Source organism: Vitis riparia, chromosome 14, assembly GCF_004353265.1.
Source record: "Vitis riparia cultivar Riparia Gloire de Montpellier isolate 1030 chromosome 14, EGFV_Vit.rip_1.0, whole genome shotgun sequence".
NCBI lineage: Eukaryota > Viridiplantae > Streptophyta > Magnoliopsida > Vitales > Vitaceae > Vitis > Vitis riparia.
Window position 1 is genome coordinate 3,796,500 of NC_048444.1, and position 19,478 is coordinate 3,815,977.

The 19,478-nt window shown below is 38.7% G+C and overlaps 3 protein-coding genes across 4 annotated transcripts; 1 reads left to right on the forward strand and 2 right to left on the reverse strand.

Annotated features, from left to right (window-relative positions):
* Window positions 1-9: 9 nt before the first annotated feature.
* On the forward strand, window positions 10-3,994 carry LOC117931060 (protein FAR1-RELATED SEQUENCE 7-like). 2 transcript variants are annotated; one of them, XM_034851915.1, is made up of 2 exons: window positions 10-194; window positions 837-3,994. In XM_034851915.1, the coding sequence occupies exons 1-2, from the start codon at window positions 187-189 to the stop codon at window positions 3,346-3,348; spliced, it is 2,520 nt and encodes an 839-aa protein (XP_034707806.1). In that variant the 5' UTR covers window positions 10-186; the 3' UTR covers window positions 3,349-3,994. The 2 variants fall into 2 exon arrangements, with proteins under 2 accessions (XP_034707806.1, XP_034707807.1); XM_034851916.1 differs by having other exon boundaries at window positions 10-170.
* A 152-nt stretch (window positions 3,995-4,146) lies between these two features.
* LOC117931063 (protein WVD2-like 7) lies at window positions 4,147-8,446 on the reverse strand. Its single transcript, XM_034851918.1, has 9 exons — window positions 8,185-8,446; window positions 6,957-7,550; window positions 6,499-6,867; window positions 6,320-6,378; window positions 6,127-6,201; window positions 5,581-5,680; window positions 5,405-5,467; window positions 4,839-4,949; window positions 4,147-4,635 (listed from the first exon to the last, which is right to left on the reverse strand). Exons 1-9 carry the CDS (start codon window positions 8,251-8,253, stop codon window positions 4,372-4,374), a joined length of 1,704 nt encoding a protein of 567 aa, XP_034707809.1. The 5' UTR covers window positions 8,254-8,446; the 3' UTR covers window positions 4,147-4,371.
* Window positions 8,447-9,182: 736 nt separating this feature from the next.
* Window positions 9,183-17,070, reverse strand: LOC117931062 (peptidyl serine alpha-galactosyltransferase). Its single transcript, XM_034851917.1, has 8 exons — window positions 16,436-17,070; window positions 14,419-14,589; window positions 13,731-13,974; window positions 13,451-13,651; window positions 11,939-12,411; window positions 11,002-11,166; window positions 10,653-10,896; window positions 9,183-10,386 (listed from the first exon to the last, which is right to left on the reverse strand). The coding sequence occupies exons 1-8, from the start codon at window positions 16,738-16,740 to the stop codon at window positions 9,736-9,738; spliced, it is 2,454 nt and encodes an 817-aa protein (XP_034707808.1). The 5' UTR covers window positions 16,741-17,070; the 3' UTR covers window positions 9,183-9,735.
* Between the last annotated feature and the right edge of the window lie 2,408 nt (window positions 17,071-19,478).

Below are 19,478 nucleotides of genomic sequence, written 5' to 3' on the forward strand. Positions count from 1 at the left end.
GCAAACCCCCAAATGCAATTGAAAAATAAATGCCCTAGATTCCCAATTTCTCTGCACTCGCTCTCCATTCGGCGCCTATACTCCCTTTACTGGATTCAGACACTGTCAACGGTCATCGGAGGAAGTCATCCCTTCAAACTCCCCCTCTGAATTCCATCAGATTCACTCAGGTTACCCTTTCCATCTATGATAAGGTGTTGGTAATTCTTTGATGGATTATAAATGTATTTTCTTAGCTGGAATTTATTTTTCCATATGATTGATATCTTCGGTTCTGTTTCTCTTTCTCGAGATTTTGGATTCCGAGGTTTGCACTTTTATTTTCCCCTTGGCTTCCTTGACAATGGAGATGGGGAAAGTTTGAGTGTTAGAAGTTTAAGAGTTTGTATGATTAGGGGTCCTGTTAGACCACAGTAATCTCTTCAACTGATTTCTTTTCTGGGGTTTTGAAGGGTTGTCTTCTTTGTTTTTCTTTTTTTCCCTTGTTTGCTTTGCTTATTTTTGAACTTTAGTATCTTGTAACACTGATTGGGTATGCTTTGGGAGGCACGAAATGCATCAATTTTGTTCGCTGAATTGGATTATTCATTTGGCATTTTAATTGGACTAATAGCATTGCCTTGAAAATCTTAATTTTGATGTCATGCACTCATACTCTTTACATTTCTGGGGATGGGGTTGTTTCAGGCTGGATGTAGATTATAGAATTTCTGTTTTTTTTCAGGAGTGTGTATGTTTCACTGCTACTGTTTGTGAAGCAAAGTCAATGATATCTCTCTTCTTTACTCTGCTATTAAATGATTTTTCCCCCACTCATTTTCTCCCTTGTAATGAAGGTTAATGGATTGTATATCAAATCCTCCACCGTGTGAAGAAGATGTGAAAGGCAAAGTTGAATCATCGCCTAGGGTGGATACTGACCTGGAGGTTGAAAGTCATTATGCAGAAGTTTCATTTGTTGACAAGCCTGGAGCAGACAATGATGATGAACATGGGTTACAGAGTGCGAAAGTTGCATCCATTGACAAGTTTGGGGTGGATAATGATGGTGAGCATGAATGTAAAAGCCTGAAAGTTTCCTCTGATGACAAGTGTGAGATGGATGTCGATGGTGAGCGGGACTGTCAGGGTCCAAGACTTTCATCCATAGAGGAATGTGGGAAGGATTTGGATGGCAACCAAGTTCAGAACCCAAAAGTTGCCTCTGTTGGCCTAACAGGGTATGATATTTCCATAAAGGATGAACCTGATGAGTATGTTGAACCAAAAGTTGGGGTGGAATTTGGGTCAGAAGAACTTGCATACAAGTGTTACCAAAGATATGCTGTGATGGAGGGTTTCAGTATTCGGAAAGATTTTGTAAATAAAAGTAGGATAAATGGTGCAGTAGTATCCAGAAGGTACACTTGTTTTAGGCAAGGACATCGTCCTAGCAAACATGAGGCAAATGTGAGGAAACCCCGGCAGGAAACAAGAACTGGTTGCTTGGCACATATGACTATTGCTCGTCAACCTAATGGCAATTTTCGTGTTACTCATTTTGAAACAAGACACAATCATGAGCTTGTAACCCCAACTACTGCATATATGTTACCATCACATAAGAGACTAACTTTTGCCCAAGCAGTTGAAGCCAATTCAGCCAATAGCTCTGTGACAGATGGCGTACCAAGACTTGGAATGGGGTTTGACTCAGAAGATCTTGCATATGAATTTTACAATGCATATGCTGGAAGAGTAGGTTTTAGTGTTCGAAAAGATTATGTAAATAGGAGTAAAATAGATGGTGCTGTGGCATCTAGAAGGTATACATGTTTTAGGGAAGGGTTTCGGCAGAAAGATAAACGTGATCTGAATGTGAAGAGGCCTCGAAAAGAAACAAGAATTGGCTGCCTGGCACAATTGGTCATTGCTCGTCAGCCTGATGGTAAATATCGTGTTACTCATTTTGAAGAAAAGCACAATCATGAACTTGTAGCTGCATGTAGAGTTCGTATGTTACGATCACAAAAGAGATCAGCTGTGGGCCAAGTTGTTGAAGCCAATATTGTGGATGGCTCTAAGATCCACCCGAAATCATTGTCCGAGTTAATGTGTAAATCAGCTGGAGGACAGGAGAATCTTGGTTATGATCCCATAGATCATAAAAGCAATCTACCATCAAAACGCACAAGGGAAATGAGAAATAGGGAACCGGGAGACATTCTTAAATATTTTCAGAGCAAGCAATTAAAAGACCCATCTTTCTTTCATTCCATACAACTTGATGCTGAAGAACAAATAACCAATGTATTTTGGGCTGATGCAAAGATGGTGGTGGACTACAGTGATTTTGGTGATGTGGTTTGCTTTGATACAACTTACAAGCTAAAAGACTGCAGACCTTTTGCACCTTTCTTTGGAGTGAATAATCATAAGCAGATGGTGATCTTTGGTGCTGCACTTCTATATGACAACACAGTTGAATGTTTCAAGTGGCTATTTCGTACTTTCATTGAGGCAATGTCTGGAAAGAAGCCAAAGACAATCCTCACAGATCAAGATGCAGTAATAGCTGAAGCAATTGAGGCAGTCTTGCCTGAAACACATCATCGAATATGTGTTTGGCATGTATACCAAAATGCACTCACATACATTAGTGACATATTTTTGGCTTTTGAATCTTTTAGCAATGATTTTTGCAGTTGCATATTTTATCATGAGGAGGAGGAAGATTTCATCAATGCTTGGAAGGTTATGCTGGATACATATGGTCTTTGGGAGAATGAGTGGCTGAATGAGATATTTAAAACAAGAGAGAAGTGGTCCATAGCGTATGGAAAGCATATATTTTGTGCTGACATAAAAACCGTACAGCTGTGTGATGGTTTTCATACTAACTTGAGAAAATACCTAAAGTCTGACTTAGATGTGCTGCAATTTTTCAAGCATCTTGGAAGGGTGGTGAATGATTGGCGTTACAAAGAATTAGAAGCAAATTATGACATGAGTCAACATATGCCTAGACTAATGGGGGATGTGATTCTGTTGAAGCATGCTCGGGACATCTACACGCCGAGTATATTTGAATTGTTTCAGCTAGAATACGAAAAGTGTCTGAATGTTGTTGTTAGCCACTGCACTGAGAGTGGGTCATTGTTCAAGTACAAAGTTGGCACATATGGGCATTTACAAGAGTCTATTGTTGTATTTAACTCATCTGATAATAGAGTTGTCTGCAACTGTATGAAGTTTGAGTCTATGGGAGTTTTGTGTAGCCATGCACTGAAAGTGCTTGATTATAGGAATATAAAGGTGATCCCAAAACAATACGTCTTGAAGAGGTGGACAAGAGAGGCAAGGGTTTGAGATGATGGAGATAATTCCAAGTGCATCACACTCTTCAACTACAAGTTGGCTGAGGCAAGTTGATTAAAGATTTCTGAATGTTATGGGAAACCTACGTGGAAAAAGAAGATTAACTTGTTCAGTTATTTTATGATTTAGTGGAAGGTTTGGCAAACCTTGTCGAGTAATTTATAGTTGATATAATGAAAGGTCTGACAAGCCTTGTTGTACATTTATCTTTTGGAGCTTGAAACTAAAGCCTTGTTGTCTTTGTTTGTAAATCTAGAAGATACCTAGCATTGCCATTTTTAACTTACACTGACGATCAGTAGGAACTGCACTGTTGGACATGGATTCTCCCTGATTCAGCAGGTTGCCATCATGCTGAAATCACCAGCAGACATTCTTCCTCTTGACTTAGTCCACACACCTCAGCACCTTCCAGCAAGGCCCATTCCAGTTGGCACTATTTGCTTGATCAGACATTTCTAGAACACCTCTAATTTGGAGTTTTTATTCTGGGCATCTCTAGTACATCATTAACTTTGTAGTTCTTCTTAAGTACCTTCATTGGTGAATGAGGTTCAAGATTCTGGGAAATCCTCCATTTGGATTTTAGTTTCAGAGTTGTGTCGGAATTTTGAGCTGGGATTTTGTGCCATCTTTACTTATTCTGTGTTGTTTCTTAAGAATGTTTTGAACTTCTGTTATTGAAGTAGATAGCTGTAAATATTAGAACCCCAAATGGGATAATCATTATAGATCCCTTTAGGGTTAGTCTTAATAATCCTTGTGATGATAGCCTGTCTCTGGGTCGCATGGCAAAATATGCTATTTTTTTCCAAGATACAGATAAAGGGATAAATTTTACTATAGTACATGTCCACTACAGATTTATTGAAGGACGCACTCACCTAGCACTTCAATCTCCATATAATACTACTCAAAGTAGCTTGTAATTTACAGCAATGGTCATAAATTTTCCATACAACTCTGGAGATTAATTTAAATGCAGCTGCAGCAGCAATACTCGTCTTTTGCTTATCACTGCTGAATATTTGGGGATCTATTCTCATGAGTCGTAATGACACGCACTGATATGAGAGGAGTGTTTGGGGCTTGATTAATCTTTTCTGCAACATGCTTGGAGCCACTGCTCTTGATACAAGGCCACTGCGGGGGAAGAGGCTTCGGCCCCTGCACTGTACTGGTAGTGAGCTTTCGTCCAGGCTTGGGTGACTGAGGATGCACTGCGCTGGTAGTGGGCTTTCTTCCAGGTTTAGGTGACTCATGATGCGTTGCTGGAATCTACAAGAAAGAAGGAAAGAAACAAAGATAAAATTTCATCAATTTAGTCCCCAAAATAACACCACTCAATCTAGGGAAAAGGTCATAATTGAGAATGGCTTTAGTACAAGCAAGATGGCCTCGTCTTAATACTAGTATAGAGTCTCTCTTTTAAGTGGACAAAACCAATACAGCACGCCAAGTGAGTCAATGGAAAGAGATACCTTCTTAGTCTGGCCCTTGAGTGTCTCTCTTTCCTTGTAAAAGTCAGGCAATGGTCTGGCTTTGAAGCAAAGGGTTTGCCGCAGTTTTCTAAGCTCTGATTCGGCTTTCTCCTGCACAAATGAAGACGATGAGTTATTATAGTTTTGAGCTGAAGTATGTTGTGGGTTGGACTTAATGAAGTCTGATTTTATATCTACCAATTTCTAGGAAAAAAGATAAAGGGGAAGCCTCCCTCATCAAATAACTTGGGAACTAATCATAGTTGGCCAAGCGACAATCTCATGGACACACCTTGGATTGAGACTGCTCGTCTTTTTTCACAGTCTGGTCCAAACAACTATTCATTTGTTTCTTCACTCTGGCTTCGCAGCCAGGTAAGATGTTAAAGCATATAACAGATAGTTGGTCAATTGCGTGAAGTTCCATGTAGTTGGGGGCATAGCTTCTTTAAGCTCAGTCATTGTACAAGATGGGATTCATGTGATTTGTTCTTTCATACAATAATATTGGTGATCTGAATCAGTCACATCAAGATTTAAAGGAAGCTCAGTTAGGGGATCATTACCTTAATTTTTGTTTGCAGCTGCACTTTTTCTGTCTCCTTGGCATTAAATCTCTCTTCAAGCTTCTGAAAGCATTTGAGGGATGAGAATAGAGTGAGACAAAAGAAACTTGCTTAGTTATAGCCCTTAAGAGAGTGATTATTTGGAAGGAAAAAACAACTGAATCAAGCATTTCCACCTTTCTTCTTGCTGCTCTTTCTTCTGTTCTCAAGTTGAAAGAAGTGGAAAAATTTGGTGACTGTGATTTGTTTCTCAAGGCACTCAAAGGGTCTGTACAACTGCACACATACACAATGATCAGAGCTCAAACACGCCTTACAAGCAAGAGGCAGACAAGTTGCTTCAGGGGAGTAGAAGGAACACTAATTCTATTCTTACGAGTGGAACATTTCAAAAAACCTAGGTGCCTTAGCACCTGAATTCTCTAGGAGCTAGCATTGACTTTGATCAGATGACACTAGGCATCCGCTCAGTTAAATTCTTGTTGTTGTTCATAAACAAGATGACGGTTCAGAGGCAAGCTTGCATAAAATATTTTGTCACAATCAATCTAATATATCTGGCTTGTATAGCAATGTTCAAACTCCTAGGATACTGGTATTCCAATATGGCTATACGAGTTGCTCTCATTTGTTTGTTGAACTATCAATACACCATGACAGCCTCCTCCTAGAATACAAATTCAAACAACTTGTAATAATCCAAAGTAAAAAATGCTTCTTACTATGTAGGGAGGAAGCGGCATTTTGAGCCAGTGGTTCTGCTTCCAGAGGCCAAGGGATCACCAGGTGTTCTGACCCTGTAAAATGTAGAAATGAAAAGAGAAGTATATGAAAGGTTATAAAAACTCTTAAAACATGCCTCATTGGTTAGAAAACATGCACCTTCCAATTCATTCCCCAAATAAAACTGAGTACCTTCTATTTTCTGAGGAAGGGGTTGCTGAAGGATGCTTTGATGCCCCATTAATAGGCGCCTGCAGTTTGAAAATGACAATCATGTTCAGCAAGTAAGACCAAGAGTGCCTAGTTGGAAGATCATTCTGGAAAAAGGCTAGCATAGCTAATAGTGATCAGGATAGAGAATTAAGATTCACCCTAGTTGGAGTTCTCAGAGGAGTGGAGCAATCCTTAGATGCCTTAGAAAAACTAGTACCACCTCTTGAAGTTTCAATCTTCCGGACAACCGGGTTGCTTAATTTAGTAGGTTCTCTTGCAGAGGCTATATTGATTGACAGATGATGTGATAATGGAGTTGATCTCTTTTTATCTGAGGACTCTGTGGCTGGCTTCCTACTAATTGGAGTGGCAATGTTTTCCTTCCTGGGGTGAAAAGGAGCTGTGGGTTTGGTAGGTGAAGAAGGGAGCTTTTGTGCTCTACTATAAACAGATGGCTTTGTGGAAGGAGTTGTGGGCTTCTTCTTGGTCACTGAGGCCAAAACTTCTTGATTGGGGTCCGGATTCTTCTGTAAAAATCAAAACAGAGATTTGAGTTAGTGCAAATACACTGAAATAGGTGAAAACCAAGAATCACAGACATCAGTTTCATTGTTACCTTCAATAAAGGTTTCTCCATTTGGGTTGTTCTGCTAAGTTCCAATTCAGTACCCTTGTTGTGGTTCTCAGCATCCCCAACCTTGTCTGATGATTCAATTTTTGTAGGGTTCTCCACAAGAACCTGGTCTTTGGTCACTGGATCAGCTCCTAGTCCTGCCATGACCTTGCTACTTTCCAATACATTCACTTCAACATTAGGGTTATACCCATTGGAATCAACCCTAAAATCTGCCTCAGAATCTATGGCCTTGACCTCCTGCTGCTCTTCAACCGCAACATTGGAGTCTGAAATAGGTGTCTGTGAAAATTTTGCAGCAGCATTGTCAACACACCCTTCATATGCTGCTTCAGGGGCATTATTTTCTGCAGCATTTGCCTGCTCAAGCAAGGCTGCCGCCTTTTTAGCAGCAATCCTCTTGTAGTGAGCCTCAAAGAAAGCTTTCTTCTGCGCAACTGATCCAGGCCGGGCGTATCTCTCGGCCTCTTCGACATAGCGGTTGTTGGAGAAGGATGACCATTTCTCCCAAGATAAGGACTCCGACATGAACCTCCCAAAGGAGATTGACTCTCCAAGAGAATGCATGGGGTTTCCCTGTCAACACAAATGCTTTTCTTGTTTTCATAATGGAACCTTTAAACTCAAGTTCTGATTCACTCAATATCACTCAAATATATCCAACTATAAGCTGAAAATGTAACAGAAGAAGAAAGTTTCGAGGACCATAAACAAAAAAAAATTCTAGAAACAGTGAGAGAAAGTGGAGACGGAAAAGCCCGCAGACCCATGTCAAAACCCCTAATAACCCATGTCAAAAATATGCTGTTTGGTTGTGGAGAAAATGAAAGGAAAGGAAAAGAAAAGAACTTGACATTTTGAATCTTAAATTTCATTAAGGTAAGATCTGAAGAGGCAAAAACCAGCCCTCCATTAAGTCCAACACAAACTATCTAGCGGTCTTAATGCGAAACTATTCATAAAAACTCAATCCAAGACAATGCATTAGATTCAAAATTTTCTTTCAGCTTCCTCAGTTTTTTCAGCAACCAAACAAGCAGGAAAGGGAGAGGAAGAAATCAAAGCAACAGACTTAGCTTCAGCAGTATAAAGAACACGAAAATCACAAATCCCATAATGCATTTCAGGGAATTATTAGCACCAAATCATTAGAAACCTGAAAAGAAAAATACAAGGCACTGGTTTTCGTGTGGATATTGTTTCAACAAACCTCTTTGGCTTCATGGCAAATGCCAGAAACATAAGAAAATGCATGCATAAGACAAGCTGATTCTTCCATGTCTCTGCAGTATCGACACACTAGAAAAATTCAACTCTGGACTCTTGCTCACCCTCCTTATCCCAGTGTCTCTCTTTTGTAAACCCCCAGAAATTTGAAATTCAAATGAAAAGCACTGGGTCCATCTTCTGGAAAGGTAGGCCAAGCACAAGAAAGAAAAGAGAAGTGTGATGCAATTTTTTTATGTTATGCCGTGGGATACCCAGAATTCTAAATCCCATCTATACGTGGAAGAGTCTCAATCTTTTTCCTTTTTCTTTTTCAGTTTGTGTTGGGTCCCACTGTTTCAAATTTTATGGATCCCTTCAACGTTCAATATTTTTGATTTGTTTCCGGGACACAATGATACCTTGTTCCTTTGTGTTTGTGTTGGTCCGGGTAATATTTGAATTTGAGGAAAAAGACAAGAGCCCCACAACCACAAGCCTGGGTCTAGCAGCTGTGGAAACTTTACAGCTGGTCCACAATTTGTTGAGGGCCGAAGCAAGGGAGAAGTCCCACATACAAACTTGCATTTTAGTACGTTAAAGAACTGAATCAAGGAGTCCCAAGTAAGGGCTTAGCATAGTAACTGTTTTGAAAGTGTTTTGGGTTGAAAGGGTTTGGTGCAGTTAAGCTCAAAAGTCCTAAAGCGATTGAGTGGTGGTTGATATGTAGTGAGTTGAGAGATGTATGAAGCCGAACAACCAGTTGTTGCAACATCTTCCTAACAAAGGAAATGCCATGAAATGCAAGACTTTGGATTGTTAGCAATCCTTGGATGAGTCTCTTTGGGATTATCAAGTATGCTACTGTCTATGACTATGACCACACTACATCTTTTATGTTAAGATACAACTACTCAAGCCCATACATATTTAGGTTGAACCGATAATTATAATTTGTTTGACTTAAAAGAAAGAATTTGGTAGGGATTGCCTACCATATGATGAATTATGAATCGCTTTCGCTTTGGAGTGAAGAAAAATGTGCATGAAAAGATCAGACTACTTCTATCACAGCCCAGATAAAAAGCATGTAAAGAAGACAGAGGTTACAAATTACAACAATTCAAGTAGGAATTTTCTTTCTCAACTTCAATTGTGCTTCTGGCAGACAGTTGGTCCTGTTAAATTTGTAATGTCTTGTGTATGAGGAAACTTAAAACCTCTGAGGAACGTGGAATAACCTGTATACATTCCCAAAACTGAAGTTTAACCAAAATGGAATCTCGAGTTCAACAGACAAGGTCTTGAGGCAGGGGAACTTGAATGTGAAACTATGCCAGAACAAGAACCGATCAAACATCGAACCCAGTTACTCTAAAATCATTACAAAAACCACCATCACTATGCTGCAGGGGGGGCGGGGCGCTTTCCAAGTTCCAACAAATTCCATCAGTTCCACCTCAATGATGCTCATTTTTGAGACCCTTTATCCTGTTCTATTGTCTCACTTCTTCGACAAAATGTAGTTTTTATTCAGGCCAAAGATGCTCCAGCACTACATATCTCTATCGTGTCCATTACTATCCAAAGTTCCTGGGTAAGATCTTCTCTTGCTTTTGTAATTTTTAGTTTTTCTCCCCCTTCCTCTACGACCTAAAAACACCACCAACATAACTGCTAAGAAACCCAAGACAGAAAAGGCCCATAGACCAACAAGCCAAAACCTAAATGAACTGAATGCCCTGTCTGTCACAACAGGTAGAGATGATTGCTTAGAAATATTCATTGGTCCATGATCGCTCCTAGCAACATAACTTCCCTCAAACCTGCCAAATTTCCTTGACATTGTGGCTTCTGTTGCTGTATCCCAGGCTGATTTGGACAAGGAATTAGGATCAGGGCAGTTCCTTCTCTTGTGGTACAAATACAGTGCTTCATTCAGTTTCTTTGCACATTCTATGCTAAGCAGGTCGCGCTGTAGTATATCATCATCAGATGCATCCAGTGCAGAAGGATCAGGCGGGTCAGGAAACTTAGCCCAGCATTTGTTCACCAAGTCAGTGTCCCTCCAGTTTGCCTTGTCAAAGCTCCAGTTCCCGACAACAAATTTCAACCCATAGTGGAAAACTCTATACTTCACACCAGGTTCAGGAACATATCCTGGGTATATCAATATCTCTCTGTTTATGCCATGCCTTAGATTCAGCTGCATGAAAATAGCAAAAAAACATATTATTACTATTTAAACTAGAAAATTAACTCAACTAAAAGGAGTACAAACTCCATAAAGTATAACTTGCAGAATTGCAAAGAACCCGATATTGGAAGCATAGGATCTTCTAGTTGCTTCACATGAAGCATTTTCATAAGTTCATTTGAGCAAATATCGGCCTTTCCCCTATAATCCCACAAATGCAAAGGGATAAAAAATTGAAATTTAGATGGTGAAGCTATTAACAAGAACTTAGATACCTCTGCTGCACCAAATGAATAACCATACATCTCACTAATCCACCCAGATTCATAAATATCTCCAGTGATATTTCTTGCATAATGAGCTTTGTCAGCCCGGACCTCCTCAGTTTTGTGAAGCCATAATAGCGCAAATTTACGCAGATCCTCTATATGCATGATGATCACGCCACCAACCTTGTCACAAGCCTCAGGGTGGCGAGTATGCAGTTGCGCAAGTTCATTGTTGCAGCCAATAAGGTAGCTAACATGCATGAATTAGAAAACTAGGTGACTTGTGTAGTTTTACATGTAACTATAAGTGGACAAACATAAAACAGAATGCAGAAAAGAAATCTTGTTTTCTTACCCATAGGGAGTCGAAACAGGTTGGCCACGTGCTGCTTTGAACTCCCATGGAGTAATTGGTCCTCGCAGGATCATGTCAGCATCCAGAATTACTATGAACTCTGCATCGATATCTGCATGATTAAGCCAATGAAGGACTGCAGCTGGCTTATTGATTGCCGGGTACCTGACAAGCGCCAAAAAAAACCAAGGTTTTATACCACACTGTCTTCTGCTTCTTGAATGGAAAATTAAGGGCCTAGAAAAGAAGAGGAGTGTAGTTTGGAAAATGGCGCCTATTTGTTTGTTTTGGTGTATTTGGGGAGAGCGGAATAGAAGAGTGTTCCAAGAAGAAGAGAAGTCAGATACGAGCTTGAAGAATCTCTTCCTTCGGTCTCTTCTTGAATGGTCTCAACAGTTCATGGACGTGGACTTTCACTCTTTTATGAATGTGTTGGGTGGTTGATTTGTCGGTCATCTTTGGCATTTCTAGGTTTTTGTTTCTCCTTTGTTGCCTTGGGTGAGGCTTTCTTTGTATACTGCCAGTGTACATAGGGAGCGCCCCTTGTTTTGGCGTGTTCTAATATGATTTCTTCTCTTGGTTTATCAAAAAAAAAGTTAACTTGGCCCCACTAAGAAAATTCCTGGATCCACTCTTGACTGACCCCAAGGACTTGGGAATTGGGATATAAGGCTTCATTTGGTTTTTAGAAAATAAGAAAAGAATTTTAATTGTGCAGATAGGCTAGTTTCTTGCCTAATTTTTCAAAACCATCCATGCTGATAGGTAGCCCATAATACCCTATACAAATAACAAAGCAGTGGCACTGTGATAGTAATGCAAACCAAGTAGTGCATAATGTGAAATGCATGACTAGATGTAAGTGCTAGAAGCTCAAATGACCAGCAATCAAGTTCTCCAATTCTGAAGAAAATATATATGGAGAGAAGAGAATTACCAATCGCCTGTTAATGGATGTCGGCTCATAGAAGGAACATAATGGGTGGGAGCCAGATCATGGCCTGTGTATAGCTTTAAGTCTTCATCTGTACAGCTGAGAAGCCGTGTGATATTTCCAGGCTGACCACTTAGGTGGAAACTGTGGATAAGTCCTACAGTTTGCCAATCAAAGTATGTGGTACATTCTGTTGAAAAAATGGTGTGGATTTTTGGATATGGTCTCCTGGGTTCATCAGAGACCTGCTTCTGTACAGCCTCCTCAGCTTGTATACTATCAGGAGTCAGAAATTTTGGCCGAGTTAGTTCAGAAAAAGTTTTACTCTTTAGAAAGCTTAAGTATTTTGACCACTTAGGCTTAGAGCACCCATTTGCTGCATGTTGTAATAGAAGACCCTCATTCAAAGTGTTAATACACTCTATGCTTAAAAATAGGGCCCGCCTTTTTCTTGGATCAGCTTCCATCAATTTGACCTGCGGAAGAAAAGAATCTATCTTCAGTTTCCAGTCTATAATCCATGAAAAACTGGAAGGCTGCTCCTCATGTATACAACTCCAAAAGATTAATTAGTATACTGTTATATTTGGAATCTGTCTTAGGCCATAAGGCAAGCCATAATATGACACTACTCAATTCAACTCGGCTCAACAAAACACAAGTTCACAAATTTGGGATGCCCAAAGTAAAGTGGCTCCCCAGATTGCATATACAAAACATTTTATTTAAGTTCACTGGTTTTATGCCATTTAGTTCATTGTCAAAAACCATGGCATAGAAAGGATGGCCTCTACAATTTCATGCTGCAGTTAGATTGGAATAAACCAAGAGAGAGAGAGAGAGAGAGAGAGAGAGAGAGAGAGAGAAACATAATATATGCCATGGGATAGCATGAAGGGATCTTTGAAGTTTCCTCCCTTTTTAAACTTGGGAGCCAATTCTTCCATGCAGGGCCAAGTCCTTTGGATTCCATCAAGTTCAGGAAAATACTTGGTGGATGAGACTTTGAATGAACTAGGACCAAATTCCAAAGGTGGAGTTGTTGCACTTAGCATATGGTTCTCTCAGTCCAGTACTCCTAGACAAGGCTTTATCTTCTGGCTTCCCTATAGAGACGGACAATCAACTCAAGGAAAGCTTCAGTATTGGAGTGATTTCTAGTGTGTGTTGGTTTGTGTAGATAAAATGTGGAAAACATCAGCCACATAGTTCTTCTGGTGCTCCTTCAGTAATGACAGATTGAATTTGTTGTATCGTTCGTTTCAATGTAAGGGAAGAGTTTTGAAAAGATTGACAACAATAGAAACAGGAATTTTTTTAATCAAGGGGCATCCACCCTCCTATTTTTATCCAAATTTATGTTGTTTTCTTGTGAGCTTTGATTAACCTTTGCTGCATTTGGGATTTTGTTTTGTCCTGGTTGTATTTTTTTTCTTCCCATATAAATTCCTTGCCTAGAAAAAGGAAAACTGTTACCTCCATTCAAAATCATTTTCATTTTTTTTGTTCATGTACCTCTTTCGGATAAGGAGGTTCAGGGAAGAGCCGGCCACAGTCATAGACAACACCATCTTCATGATATTCTAATTTACTGAAAGACCAATTTCCAACAGTAAATGGCAAGCCATAGTGAAGAAGAATAGGCTCAATGCCATCTTGTGGAACATAGCCTGGGTAGAGCATCAAGTTATCATTTATCTTATGTCGAAGTCCCACCTGAAAAGCAAAGAACACAAAAATATTAAGCATTGTAGAAAAGTTCGATGCTTGGGATAAACAAAACAAAATAACTTACTTCTGCAGCACCAAATGAATATCCATACATCTCACTGATCCACCCTTTGCCATAAATATCGCCAGTGAAATTAGTTGCCCAGTGAGCTCTATCTTCCCGCACTTCTTCTGTTTTTGATAGCCACATGGGTGCCAATGCACGTAGATCATCTATATGCATGGCCAAAAGACCACCAACCTTGTCACAGAGTTCTGGGTGCTTTGTGTGCAATTGAGCAAGAATATTATCACATCCAACCAAGTACCTGAAGGAGCAGTTAAGGTTATGAATATAAAATGGCTGTCACAATTTCTGTAGGAGATCAAATGCAATCAATAAGCTACTATTGGTGAGTCCAAATCAATTCTGAATTGCGTAATAAAATTCCAAAAGCAAGGTTCAAGAACATCATTAGGTAGCTTAAAAGAAAATCTCTTGAGCTTCAAGATGGTCATGTTCTTCTTCAAGGACTGCTTCACCAAGGACAAAGGAATGCTCTCCACTCAATATCCTAAGAATATGAAATACAGAAAGCAAAGTTGAAAACTTAGACATCAGCACACAATGCCCTCCTGCTTAGTAGTCCCTAGCTTTAGCCCATAGGCAGCTTTACTACCCATAACATCTCTCCAATGACCAACTGCTAAAGAAGTTTATCAAGGTAGAAGAACACTTTGGGATAGATAATCATAAAAGTTAAGTACAATACCCATATAATGCAGCAACGGGTCTGCCTTTTTCTGCACCAAGCTCCCAAGGTATAATTGGGCCTCTGATAATCATGTCAGCATCTAAAATCACAACCCAATCAACATTCTCTGCATCTTTACTATGTTTAAGCCAATGGACGATTCCAGCTGGCTTATTAATTGCAGGATACCTACAGAACAAGGACCCACAAATAAAATTTTCGGCAATCTGCTAAAGATATTTAGTGATTTTGCAGGGGGAGAGAAGAATATGAAGCTACAGAAGCTCAAAAACAAGAGCAAACAAAATTTAATATACTAAAATAAAGTATATACAACGGGGACCAATGTGGGGGATATGGAGAATAAAATGAGAAAGGAAAAAAAATGTAGTTACCATTGGTAAATTTCTTGAAGACAATATCATAATGCAGCCAAAAAAGGACTCATTATGAAGCAGACCCAGAGTTGACAAAGACAGAGCAGTAAGATTAGACATAGTCGATGCTGTGTTTGGTTTATGAGAAATTGTAGGAAAAGGAAAGAAAGAAAAACTCAAAATCTTAACAAATGACTCCAAAACCCACCGGTTGCAAAACAGCTAATGCTCTTTCAAAGATGTTGTCTTCTTTTTCTTGCATCTTCTCAACAATCAAATAGATCATAAAAGAAAACAGTTAATATGCATCAAAAGGGTTAATTGTTACTGCCACAATGCTATGAGTTTAAGTTAGTTCCCTATGTTGGTTAATGCATATGATAACATGTGTAACAAAGAGAAATGACAGTAAGTGTGGGGAAGGAATGATTTGGTCAAAGCTGAGGAAGATAAGGGACAATAAGAATTTTTTCTTTAAAAAAAGAAGGGATCAAAGTAGTGACAGAAGATATTAAGCTGAGCAGTTTAAAACATGGCCCTAGATAGAGGCTGAATAGATAAGAAGGTTAAAGGAAGAAGGAAAAAATCCATCTAGCCAAAACTCAAATAGTTGAGGCTAGGCTGAGGCAAGTTGACTTGAGTTGTCTTGTCTTGAAAGGATAGGTGTTATGGCTACTTGAGAATTAATATGTTTATTTTGAAACAGTTTTCAATAATTGATCCAAAAATTTAAGAAAATTAGTTCTAATGACAACCTTTACACCTCTTGCCCGTTAGGAGGCTCTTTTCTCAAGCAAGCCAACAAGGAGAATGTGGGCATCCCTCCAAATGTTCAAATTAGAATTAACATTTTCCAATGGAAGCAAATGTTGGAAAGAACTATGAAGATGGGAGAATGAGATCCTCTCCACATGGAAACAAGGGGTATAACCATGTACCAAAGCTTGGGGAGCAATCTCCTCCACCTCCAGACCCCCTTCCCCTCCCCAAAATGCAAGCAAAAAGGAAGTTCCACCAAAACAACATTTTGAGATTTAAATGTTCTGTTGCTTTTGTTTCCAAAGGTATAAGAACTCCAACTGAACTATCCTACATGGTAGTACAAAATCCTATGGAAAGTTTTCCCTGCCTTTTGTTCTCTTGCATCCTAATTAAGGGAAATGCTAAGTTCCAACACGTTAATTTCTTTTGTTTTCATTCATTTTATTAAAAATCAAAGTGAAAGTTTACAGCAAATTACCTTCGTCATAGAGAAGTAACAAGAACTTCAATACGGTCTGTCAAATAAACCTTATAGGCATGGAGGGATCAAAATGCCAATTAAAGCCCGTTTTCAGAAAATACGAGAACTGAAAATCTCTGTTTTGTGTGTGTGAGTGGTGGGGGGGAGGGGGAGGGGAAGGGGGCGGCCCTACAGGATTGAACAAAAAACAATGGATAATTTGACTCATGACATTCTTAAATCAAACCCATTAGCAGTGGCAATAATTACAGAACAAATGCAACGCATCACGATAATTTGAACATAATTACAATGAAAACAGTGTTCGAACCAAACTATAAAGAAGGGCTTATGATACCAACGACTAATGAATAATTGCAAGGTGACCCAGTAATTCAAATCGAAACTAGATTAAAAAGGACAGAGAAATAAATACCAGTCTCCAGTTCTGGGGTGTCTGCTCATAGAAGGAACTTCAAGTGTGGGAGCCAAGTTCATCCCTCTGTAATTCTTCTTCTCGTCGTCCGTACAGCTGAGGAGCCGTGTTATAGGTCCGGGTTGTCGCGCCTTCTTGAAGCTGTGCATGAGACCCACTGTTTGCCAGTCGAAGTAGTTCTGGCACTCCACCGAAAACAGGGTGTGGATCCTCCATGGAGCTTCCTGGCCCGTTTGCTCGCCCCACCCACCAGTGCTCAGACTCAAAACCAGCACCACCGCCGCCAACACCAGTAATCTGGCCATTTGAACTCAATTCAAGACGAAACTTGAAATGGGTATCGGTTCAGAGATCTGAAATCCATGGCTCTGCGATGAGAAAGGAGCTACTTCGAGGTCAAATTGGGGGTTTGGTTAGTTTTCTCCACGTGGGTGGGTAGTGCTGAGATAATTACATCAAACAAATAGGTCAGATTGATGAAAATTGAATATTTTGATCGTTGAAATCAATTGAATATTCAAACAATTCGCTGTGTCGCAGAGAAGTTGTTTTTCTTCGCTTGACACAGTCCAAGCCTTGGAATCCTACTCCGCCAGACGACGTCACTTTAGCTCATTTTCTTCCCAGAGCGGAAAAGGAGGTTCTCCTTCTCCTTGATCAAACGACCTCGTTTTTATCTCATGATTTTGAAATAAAAAAGGTAACATATAGATTTTTATTTCATAATACTATATAATATTACGTGGCATGGTAAGAGTTTATCATCATAAGTCTAAAATCCAAAACTATAATATAAAAAAAATTATATATATCAATATTAAAAAAAGTCAAAAAAGATTAGCTGGCAATAGCATATCACACATGCCACTTATTATCCAAGACATTTTTCTTATGGAGTTGTTGGCCTGTCCGTTGACCCTCTAATCGATCTTCATCCTTTTGGCTTAAATTTTTTTTATCATATGATAAATTCTTTTTAATATAAACTTCCCTTCTCGCATAAGGGCATGATTAATTGTCACAAAATTTTTATTTCCAGGATGATTATTGACACCAAAAAATCCTTCGAATTCTTTGGTTCTCATCCTAACCCCAAGAGTTATAAAAAAATGAACAACTTTTTCTTTTATTTTTCGCATTAGAGCGCTCATGTTCTATTATATGTACCTTTTAATTATAATCTCTATTTTCATGTACCGTGTAGTATCCATTTGCCAAAAAAATTGTACAATGCATAAGATGTTTTACAACACCAATGTCGTCAAACTTCGTTAAAAGATATGATGTGACATAATTAATATATATAATATGACCATAATTTGAAATATCGATAAATACGGATATATTGATACTTTGATTTCATAGGTATATTGAAAATATCATAAAAATATTTATGGATATTTTGACAAAAATATTCGTGAGGTGAAAATTATTCAAAATTGATGAAATATTTGTGAAAACTCTAAAAAATAATAAAATAAATAAGAATACACATGTTAAAATTATTTTGTAAGTAGAAGATATAGGTATGGTTTGTTAGGAAGTGTCTCAAATTCCTAATTAGTATAAATTCCTTTTTGTAAAGAATATTATATAGAATACTTATAGGTTGATATATTATTGTAATTTTAAATTTCCTTTTAGAATAAGGAAAGTTGTTGGAAATATTTTTATAAATATTCTAGGTCACGAGGGGAAAAAGTTATGAGATGGAGATGAACTTGTAGAGACTATACGTGGTGGATAGAGATGTGAGGAAGAACGGGAGGTACCCGGTGGAACGAGAGGGCTCGTAGTAAAGTATGGATACAAGGAGTGGGGAAACATGAGATGTTTCGGGAACCCAATAGTTGTATCTGGTTCTGTTCTCTGTAATATTATTTATTGTATAGTGGAATCATTCTCTCTCATCCGTGGACGTAGGCATGGTTGGCCGAACCACTTATGTGATATTGTTTTATCTTTGTGTTCTTGAACTAACGTTGTTGACATCAAAGCTTTCGCTAGCATAACAACTGGTATCAGAGCTTGGGTTGAAGATTTCTGGAAGAGTGAAAGATCACAAAGCACACAAGATGAAAACAAAAGGAATTTTCACTGAAGGTGGAGTCGATTGCTCTTTTGTGGTGATATGATACAAAAAGGTTTGTGTCATGGAAAGATTGAAGATTAACTTCATGGAATTCGGTCCAATGTGGAGATTGTTAGGAAGTGTCTCAAATTCCTAATCAGTATAGATTCTTTTTTTGTAAATAATATTATATAGAATATTTATAGGTTGATATATTATTGTAATATTAGATTTCCTTATAGAATAAGGAAGGTTGTTGGAAATATTTCTATAAATATTCTAGGCCACGAGGGGAAAAAGTTATGAGATGGAGATGGGCTTGTAAAGACTATACGTGGTAGATAAAGATGTGAGAAAGAAACAGAAGTACCTGATGGAACGAAAGGGATCGTAGTAAAGTATGGATACAAGGAGTGGGGAAACATGAGATGTTTCGGGAACCCAATAGTTGTATTTGGTTCTGTCCTTTGTAATATTCTCTATTATATAATGGAATCATTCTCTCTCATCCGTGGACGTAGGCATGGTTGGCCGAACCATGTTAAAACCTCGTGTACTGTATGTGATATTGTTTTATCTTTGTGTTCTTGAACTAACATTATTGGCATCAAAGCTTTCGCTGGCATAACAACTGGTATCAGAGCTTGGGTTGAAGATTTCTAGAAGAGTGAAAGATCACAAAGCACACAAGATGAAAACAAAAGGAATTTTCACTGAAGGTGGAGTCGATTGCTCTTTTGTGGTGATATGATACAAAAAGGTTTGTGTCATGGAGAGATTGAAGGTCCAATGTGGAGATTGTTAGGAAGTGTCCCAAATTCCTAATTAGTATAGATTCTTTTTTTGTAAAGAATATTATATAAAAAATTTATAGGTTGATATATTATTGTAATATTAGACTTCCTTATAGAATAAGGAAGGTTGTTGGAAATATTTCTATAAATATTTTAGGTCACGAGGGGAAAAAGTTAT

Excerpts from the sequence above, each read along its gene's own strand:
- LOC117931063 (XM_034851918.1), bottom strand. The coding sequence starts at position 8,253 with ATGGAAGAATCAGCTTGTCTTATGCATGCATTTTCTTATGTTTCTGGC. Across the intron at positions 5,468-5,580 it reads AAAGAGCAGCAAGAAGAAAG|AAGCTTGAAGAGAGATTTAA; the intron begins GTGGAAATGCTT and ends AAATGCTTTCAG. Across the intron at positions 4,636-4,838 it reads TCAAGGGCCAGACTAAGAAG|ATTCCAGCAACGCATCATGA; the intron begins GTATCTCTTTCC and ends TCTTTCTTGTAG.
- LOC117931062 (XM_034851917.1), bottom strand. The coding sequence starts at position 16,740 with ATGGCCAGATTACTGGTGTTGGCGGCGGTGGTGCTGGTTTTGAGTCTG. Across the intron at positions 13,975-14,418 it reads CCCGTTGCTGCATTATATGG|GTACTTGGTTGGATGTGATA; the intron begins GTATTGTACTTA and ends CTGCTCCTTCAG. Across the intron at positions 10,387-10,652 it reads ATTCATTTGGTGCAGCAGAG|CTGAATCTAAGGCATGGCAT; the intron begins GTATCTAAGTTC and ends ATTTTCATGCAG.